The sequence below is a fragment of the Tyto alba genome, unplaced genomic scaffold (assembly GCF_018691265.1).
Source record: "Tyto alba isolate M040663 unplaced genomic scaffold, T.alba_DEE_v4.0 Super-Scaffold_7, whole genome shotgun sequence".
In the NCBI taxonomy this organism is placed as follows: Eukaryota; Metazoa; Chordata; class Aves; order Strigiformes; family Tytonidae; genus Tyto; species Tyto alba.
Genome location: NW_024881328.1, coordinates 42,524,171 through 42,533,215, shown reverse-complemented (window position 1 = coordinate 42,533,215; position 9,045 = coordinate 42,524,171). Strand labels below are relative to the sequence as shown.

The window sequence follows — 9,045 nt, the reverse complement described above, 5'->3', positions numbered from 1 at the left end:
CCAGGTCTGTGTCTGCGGGACCTGCTGCATTTCTAGCAAAGGAGAGGAACGGATTTGGAAGAACCGATGATTTCATAATTTAGAGATTGTAGAGATCGATATTGTTTCCTTATTAAAGTAAAACACAATTGTTCTTTCTGTGGTGAATTTTTGGTTTGTTCTTTGGTGGAGGGTTTTTAAACTAAAATGAGTAGAGAACTAGGTAAAAGTGGAAAATTGCATTTTAGGGTTTTTTTTTAAGATTTTCACCTTTTCAGGCACTATTTCCTATAAAAAATCATCCAAGTGTCTTAAGTGGGTAAAAAATAAAAGAGAGTCAGGAGTCTGAGATGAAATGTTTTATTTTAAATTGACTGAAATACATTGTTGCATCTGAGATAAAATTCCCCCTTTCCGTTTTGACATAAAAATTGAAAGGTTAAAAAGCTTCTTTTCAGTTTTCCCCTCAAAGGCCCCTGTTCATCTTCACTTCCCCCCAAAACCATCACAGTTTAACCAGAGCAAAAACACAGTTCCTGACACGGTTTTGCTTTGTAGAGATCAAAGCTATGAGAAGAGCTAATCAGTATGTTAAAATAAATACATTCTTTTTTTTTTATCTGGATCTAGCATCCTACCTGCTAAGAAATGCCATGATAAAGCACATTAAGGCAGAATGGTTTCAGATCTCTGAGTGCATTATCAGAGCATTAGAGAAACATGCAAGGTGTATGATGGCTCTTTACCAACAAATTGATTCAGAGCCTTTACAGTATAGGACTGACAGGGAAAAAAAAAAAAATGCATTCAACAAACAAACGCAATGCTGGCTTTAGGGTACGCTCAGGTAATATGGAAGAATTATGTCAGAAAAAAAAAAATGTAGGCTTTTCTTCATGGTTTTATTTTTGCTAATATGAAAACCCTCATTATTACCATGGTCTGCAGAATAGGATGGCTATTCTGTGGAAACAACTCTTTGGTAATCATTTGCCAAGAGTGAACACACTGCTTTGCCTCTCTATTTTCCTGCAGGGTGAATGTGAGGGATGTTTCGTGTCAGAAGAGTTTATCAGGGCCTTCCTGATTGTTGCTGGAGCAGCATCAGGTTGCTAGCATTTGCTCAAAAAATCACAAACCAGAAGCATTATGGTAAAAATGTCAAAAGCCAGCTGCTGTATTTACATGAGCATTCAATGACGTATATGAAAGGTGTAGAGGAGATGGTGCCCAACTGTTAACAGTCATCTGCCCCTTCATACCAAAATGCCTTGGACTCAGACCTCCCGAAGTTGTCACATTGGGAGGAAGGCATGTGAAATTTTGGAGGGAGATACAAACAGAAAAACATGTCTCTTACGCCCTGAAAATGGGGCCTTTCATGTCCTCTGTGCTCTAAATCACTGGTGACTTTTACAATTACGTCCCTGGACATCTTAAGCCAAGCAATAGGTTGCAACAGGTGGTGCTTAGTGTTTTCTCGTGATCAGGGGTAGGTTTTCCCACGCGCTGGAAATGTGATTTGGACATAGCTCCCATCCAGTGGAAGAGAAATTGTTGTTGCTGTGATTTTAATGACACTGATTTTTAATCTATTTTGTTATTTTCATGCAAGAGCAGTCTACCAGTGTGTGAGAAACTAGAAGAAAGAGAAACAGAAGGCCCTACACAGCAATGAATTAACACCAAAAGAGGCTGGATGCTGGACATGCAGCGAGAAAGTGGTCTGTGACAATAACTAAAGTCCTAAGTGCCATGCTTTTCCTTGCAGTACTGAGAATTTAACAGCCGGTACCCAGCAGTCAGGTCATCAGGTTTTGCAATATGCTGGCTTTAAATATCTTTCTTTTGGGTACCGCTTAATCCCACTTTATCCAAGACAGGCGGGCTGTCAGATCTGCACAGAACAGAAGGGGAAAAGGAAAACAAAGTACAGACATACCACATGAATTTAAAAACATTTAAATTAGCATTTAACAAGTCAACTATTCAACCCCTCTAAAAAAGCATCCTCATTCATTTAGGTCTTTCCAAGTGGAGCTCTTCAGAAATATTAGTTAACTAGAAGCCTGACAAAAAATGTGATCCCTATGAGAGACATTTGTGCTGTTTTAAAACTTGTTTATTTATTAAAGGTGGGGGAAGCTGGAAAATAAAATATAAATGTTCTCTGTAGTCAAGAGAGATTTGATCAGTGATGTATCAGAAGTAATTTTCCCAGTCATGTGACTAATGGAAATTAATAGGAAAGCAGAAAAGAGTTTAATAACTTTTCCTTTAAAGTAAACTGATTGCTTTTTCCCCTGCGGGTTCTGTCCGTTTGGCACTTCCCTGTGAAATGAAAGGGGAATATTCTTTTGCAGTGACTTTTCTCTATTTATGCTGCACTTCTGGAAGGCTGATATGCTTCAAGACCCATTTCCAAAAAGTAACAAAATACGAAGGAACTTATATTGCAGAGGGACAGAGATAGAAAGGGGGTGTTGTGGATTAATTATTATGTAATGCAAAATGCCAAGAACTACAGATAATCCCCCTCTGCTCCTCCCCACACTGGTAAGTAACACAAAACCTGGTTTGCCCAGTCAGGTAGAAGCTAAAGAAAACTTGTAAAGAAAATAAAAAAAATCTCTACAGGTTCCACCATCTTGCATTAAAAAAGAACAACTCTGCACGGAATAATAGTTAAAACAAAAACAAAAACAAAAATCTAAAATATATTTTAAGAATAAACAAAAGCTTTAATCTTATTTGGAAAAACAGCCCTTCCCGTGAGCTTAGTAAATTGTTCTCTCTCTTTTTTTTCTTTTTTTTTTTTTTTTTTTTTTAAGGAAAAGATCCACCTTAAAAAGGAAGTTAGAAGCAAAGGTTCATTTTTTTTTTTCTGTTGTGACATTACTTGTCTACTCTTTTTCATACATAAGTTGCATTTTGTCAGAGCCATGTGAATGTGACAAGTAGGTGTTCAAAAGCAATTGGACTGATTCAGTCCTACCGGCAACCCAAAGCATCTCTGCGATCCCCCCAAAATACACCCCCTGTTGTACTATGCTCACCGCTCGTATTCCAAGTGGCCTGCTCTCGGCTTGGCAAACCGCCCTTCAGGCACCGCTCCACGTAGGATCTGGGGTCGCACCCGGAGAGGAGGATCTCGCCAAGCAGGGCGATGTAGGCGATGGCCAGCCGGAGCGTGTCGATTTTCGACAGGCGCTTCTCGTAAGGGAAGGTGGGTACGTGGCACCGGAGCTGGTCGAAGGCCGAGTTGATGTTGACCATCCTCTTCCTCTCGCGGACGTTGGCGGCGAGGCGCTGGCGGAGGCGGCCGGAGCTGTCCGCTTCAGCACCCCCCTCCCACCCGGGCCGCGGCCACGCCGGCTGGCCCACCGGCGAGCAGGCCGGCGGGAAGGTGTCCAGCCCAGCGCTGGGGTCCTCCTCAGCCCAGGAGAGAAGTTCAGAAGCCAGGTCTTCCTGCTCGAAGCCGTAACAAAGCTCCTCCATCCCCCCGCCGCCCCCAATGCACCAGTCTGAAGAAAAGCGAATGGAAATATTTGCAACTTTGGACTAAGCTGATAAGCGGGGAAATGAGGTTCTAATGTCATTAATAGCCCCTACCTCCAAAAGATATTGGGGCAGGGTGTCCTGGTTGTGTCCTCGAGGGAGGCTATCGCAAAGCTTTCCCCAGTTGCAAAGCCAAGTGGGACTCATGATTTAAATACTTCATGGCTCCTCAGCAGGGGAATGATCCTATTCTTCTCCACTCAAAACTAATTAGCACATGTGCTTCTCCTTATTAGCTGTTGACTACAAAACAATATGAATAGATGTAACAAGAGAGAATGAATTTTCTATTTATTTGCTCCTGGAAAATCCATTGAAGCACTTATCGAGTTCTTCCACAAGTTCAGTCTCTCCACTTGCTATTTAGAGTAGGGACGATACAGGGATTTTGTTGTTATTGTTGTTGGGTTTGGTTGGGAGTGGTAGGAGGAAGAAACAAAATACAGTCCTTTATCTTTCTGGTAAAGTGTTAATAGCCCCACATTCTCTTATGGCTGGACAAACAAAACGCTATTCTAATGCTGTCAGAAACACATGACTGTGCCCTCTTTGACAGCAGAAGCTAGTGGCATCTTCTGCACTTCTAGCAAGAGAATGGCTGGGATAAAATGTGGGGTACACTGCTGTGTTAAATTGGAACACAGCAGTGCCTCCTATTAAGAAAGCCAACAGCACCTCATTTGCTTGCTGCATTTTCTGATTCACACTTAAATTACACATTTTGTGGGCAATTCAGACATTTGGTGCTCTGTCTCAGACCTTACTAAGCACTGGAAAAAAACAGCAATTGTAATAACCACCATGGGCGCAGTCCTAGAATGGTGGACCAGGTGAGCCACATGTTGAGAAAAGCTGGAAACTGGGGTGGTAGCAAGTGTCCATCACCCCCATGATGCTGCACAAATGGGGTGGAAGGTGTTAAACACCACCAGAACTTTAAAGCAAGTGTGTAATACAAGTGAGTGCTCCTGTCTCTTTGATTTCCGCAGTATTTAAACTAATGTTTAAATTCATTCAGGATTAGTCTAAGTGATATTTTAAGGACTTAAAAGAATGGAATGGAACCATGTTTTAAGATAGAGAAAGCCTCAATGCTTTTCCTGAATCATGTCATAACAAACTTTTATCAAGACACTCAATCAAATGTTTGACTTCATGCATAAACTCATGTCTTACTGCTGTGTGAAGTTTCAAGAGATGTCTACTGTGAAGTTTATGGGCCACAGACAGTTTCCTGATAGGAAAGCTGAAAGCACAAATCTCAAGAGCTTCAAATAAAGAGCCAGAGAGCAGAAAATGACCTGCATTTTTAACGGATCTAAAAGGATGATCAGGTCCTCCATCTGACAATGACTTAGGATGTAGTCTTGGTAGCTTTTCCCTGTGAAAAGAGAGAATTATTTTAAGATAAGGCATAGGCTACTAATGACTCTTCTTAGTAACCTGGTATTTTGCCTTGTGACCTGCTCCAGGAAATTTAAGGCAACAGAAAATAGGCTGCAGAAAGGACTTTTGCCAAGAGTAGGTGTGAGAAGGTTGCAGTGTCTGAAACACTAGGACAATCTTTTTAATTCTTGTTGTGCAAATTGAGCAAGAAGCCTGTTATCTGCAAATATGCTTGACAAATTAAAATACAATACCAAGCATGACAATACAAGGAAAATAGTGGTTAAATAGTGAGAAGGTGTCTTGTTTTCTCCAGTCAGCTCAGGGCACAAATTTTGTACTAGTTTAGTACTAAGTAAATCATATGTCATGATACCAACATGCCCAACAACAAAGTACTAGTATTGTGAAAGTCTGTAGTGACGAACAGCTTCTGCCTCAGATGAATCCCATCGAGGGACAAGGCAGCTGGCTACAGGGCAGGAGGAGATGCAGGAGGGGTGAAAGGAATGGCCACAGTCACAGTTGACTTGAATGTGGGCCAATCAATGTAGAGTTCATTCTGCAGTGGTTTCTTTTAAATCATATCATTATATTTCCCAGTGTCACGTACACACAATGCTCCAAAAAGAAACAACTTGCTACAGTCCCCACGCTTGGCAGTGGGGCTGCATGTCTGATCCCAGCTGTCCCTTCTACACCCTTGTAAGCAGATTTAGGCCCAGCTGTGCAGAAAACAGGCAGCAGAAAAGCCTTCCTGCCTCAGCTCTCTACCTCTGCATGCTGCACCACCTCCACCCGAAGCACTTCTGCAGCACTGCCACTGCGTTGTGGGCCTCCCATGGATGCTTTGCAGTTCCCAGATTTCAGACTCTCTTTTAGATGCTTCTACGGCTCCCCAGCCACTGTTTAACTGAGCACTTGCTAGCGATCACTTGGCCACATTAAGCACAATCATAAGACACTTGAAAATACCAAAATCAGCAAGAGAACAGCAGGTCTTGTCCCGAAAAAGGCTCTGGAGGAGACAATTGTTGTCCACCGGGAGTAATGGGCAGAGACAAGGAGGTTCAGCACATAACATGGTTAGTTTTATGTGCCGGGTTCCTCTTTCTCAGCAGATGCTTCTTCAGTGCTTAATGTTCCCTTCCAGATCCATCACTGCTAATAGTGTTGCCTGGGGATATGTCTGGCTCCACAGATGGAGAGCAGATGTTCCAGCAAGCCTACTTTTAGCGTGTTCAAGGGGAATTTGGCTCTCTTAGAGAGACTCTGGACAAAGCAGAGGGGGGGAGGGGAGGGAAGAAAGAGAGAAAAGTAAGAAAATATTTCCCCTTAGAAAGACAGCTATGAAAGAGGTCAGGTCTCAGAAGAGAAGCTGAGGTTCCCATCCCTCATATGAATAGCTCTTACCACAACTTCAGACCTGTTTCACTCCCAGTGCTTCTGCAACTGTCAGAGAGGGAGAGAACGTACAACTAATGGGTTAATTTTGCACTTGTCCGGAAGACGTGGGTGAAGGCATCTCCAACAGGGAATGGGTACCACACTGAGTGGGTGTGCCACTGATTATGATATGTTGTATAATTTCAGGATCTGTCTAACCACCATTTCCTTCAAACCCTCTTCAGACTCAGTGTAATCCAGAAATTACATTTGGTTGCTGGTCATTTTTAATCAGTACGGTCTAATGAAAGAAAATTCTTGAGTCAGAACCTTGGTCCTGGGTTTATGTCAATTGAGAATGGAACCGTGGTCATTTGGGTTTGAATTCTTCCGGGTCTAGATATCCCTATTCATGCTGGAGACTACTTTCTTCAGTACTGTCCCCCTGTCTGTCATCTAAACAAATCCACATATACCAGACTCTGAGATTTTGCCTATTTCATAGAATTTGGGATACAAACCTGCTTCTGGGGAATATTGCCACTGCATTTTTTTTCTTCACAGTGCCTTAGCTGCTGAAAGCTGCTACCCTGTACCTGTGTCTCAAAGATAACAAGGTCTCCTGAGGTTATTTTGGAGGTAGACTTTTCTCTCCCCTTCTTGTCCCATTGGCCTTATTTCAGACTCAGCTTGGGGAACCCAATGACATCTTTAGTGGCGTCAGCAAAGCCTCCCAGTTCTGGCAAAATTGATTTTTCCCCCCCCCCCCCCCCCCGGGAATTTAGTTTGAATATGTTTCCATCATCTTTAGTTGCTTAATAAATGGAGTCAGTCCTTGGCCTGGACAAAGAACAGATGTAGAAAGGACCAGATGCTTTACTTTCAAGTTAGATGACTCCAAAGTACAAGAAGTCCATCATGTCATTGCTGCTAATCCAACGTTATACTGTGCAGCTCATCATCAGAGCTGGGAATTGGGTCCAGGTTAACCGAGAGAGACCAGATGAATGATGCCAAAAATCTTGGGGAATGCTTTATCCAGGTGGGAGAGTGCAGTTCTTGGTGGTGTGGCTCATTCAACATGTGTTGGTAATGGCACTGCCAAACTACAGCTACACAGATGGATCTCCAGGACCTGAGCTGCTCTCATAATTGGAGGCTCCTAACAGCCTCAGATAAATGGTGGACCACCGAGCTCCTATACCTTCTTTGGAGCCACATACCGTGCCTGGGATACCTGAAATACTGGGCACATTGCTTGTGAAGTGCTGGGGGCAAGAAAAGTGCCAGTATTAACATTTATCAATGGAAAGCGCTGCTTCTTAAACTAAAACAATAGCAAATATCACAATGTAATGAAAAGCAGAACAAGGATTTTGAGGGCAAGAGAATTTCAAAGGGATAATGGCTATTTCTGAGATGCCCAAATAATTGTGAAAGAAAACCTCCATAGTGTATGCAGGATGTTGATTTTAAGTGAAAAAGGTAACAGGACCTTTATTATTCACAGGGCAGAAACATCAGACGTCAAAATTTGTGAAGGAAGGCACTGGTGAATGATTGTTAATATAACTTTGATTTATTTCATTATTAATATAAACTAGTCAAGACAGCCTTTGCTTTAAAAGTCTTTGGTGTTTAAAAGTGAACACTTTAACCTTTCTGCAGAGCATTTGCAAAATTACAGAAAATTAATCCCAGTCTCTAGGAGAAGGAAAGTATTTTCTCTAATAAAAACACTCCCTCGTGGTTTCCCCTTTTTCACAGAGTTTTTATGAGTCTGGGGGATGACCTCTGGACTGTTGCTGCCAAATGGTTCCTCATCCAAGTCACTTCACTAGGGTCTGTGACCGCTTATTTGAGTGAATGGTCAGCTTCGCTGCACTGTTTAGATCTCAAGGGGATGGAAGTGCTGATGAGATCTCCTGAAGGACAGTGGTGTCCCTTGTGCAATGGCCTTAGGGAGGCTGCTTGCCCTGCATTTCACTGTGTCTTCCCCAGCCATCTGAAACAGAACCCTAGCAAGGTTAACATAATGCTGCACCCAGGGATTGCAGAGGGTGCCCATGTATAACCCTGTCTCCGTAACCGATGAGAAATATCTCTGGGGAGAGCAAAAATTGCCATTCATGTGACATCCAGTGCTGTTATTTGTGGGTTTATTTGGGTATCTCAAAGTGGTGACTTTGCTCCTATTCATGGGTGACTCAGCCACCAGGACCTAAGAAAATCATTCTGCCCTTTCCTTCTTAAGGAAAATAAATCTCAGAGTCTTTGCAATACCACTGTAGAAAATATGTCTTTTGCAAGGTGCATGAGCAGTGTTTAAAGGGGTGAGTTATACATTCCTGGAGCCAGAGGTGGACTTTCTTTGGGTGCAAGACATCCTGAATAATTGCATTGTCTGAGGTCGTGATTTAATGAAATAAACATTTTTTTTAAATAAATAAATAAATGGCCCACAAATTCTGTCTCCCATACCTGCACTGAAGGTTATTTTTTTTTTAGCCTTTCTGCTTTCCCTAAAGAGAGAGCTGATGAGGAGGAAACACAACTGGGCTCAGCCCAAAGGATGAAAAACCCCATGCTTTTTCAGCTCCAGTTTGCACCCCTGTCAGAAATCTCGTGGCGTTTCCCATTAATGTGTCATCCTTGTGGGATTTGGACTCTGGGGATCACACCGTGCACCAGACCAGAGAGAAGAGCCTGAAGTCCAGGCTGGTGGGGCTGATGGCA

General features: G+C 42.6%; 1 protein-coding gene across 1 annotated transcript; it reads right to left on the bottom strand.

The window, feature by feature from the left end:
• Window positions 1–1,239: 1,239 nt before the first annotated feature.
• On the bottom strand, window positions 1,240–3,477 carry LOC122154939 (helix-loop-helix protein 13-like). Its single transcript, XM_042808474.1, has 2 exons — window positions 3,036–3,477; window positions 1,240–1,876 (listed from the first exon to the last, which is right to left on the bottom strand). The coding sequence occupies exons 1-2, from the start codon at window positions 3,475–3,477 to the stop codon at window positions 1,839–1,841; spliced, it is 480 nt and encodes a 159-aa protein (XP_042664408.1). The 3' UTR covers window positions 1,240–1,838.
• Between the last annotated feature and the right edge of the window lie 5,568 nt (window positions 3,478–9,045).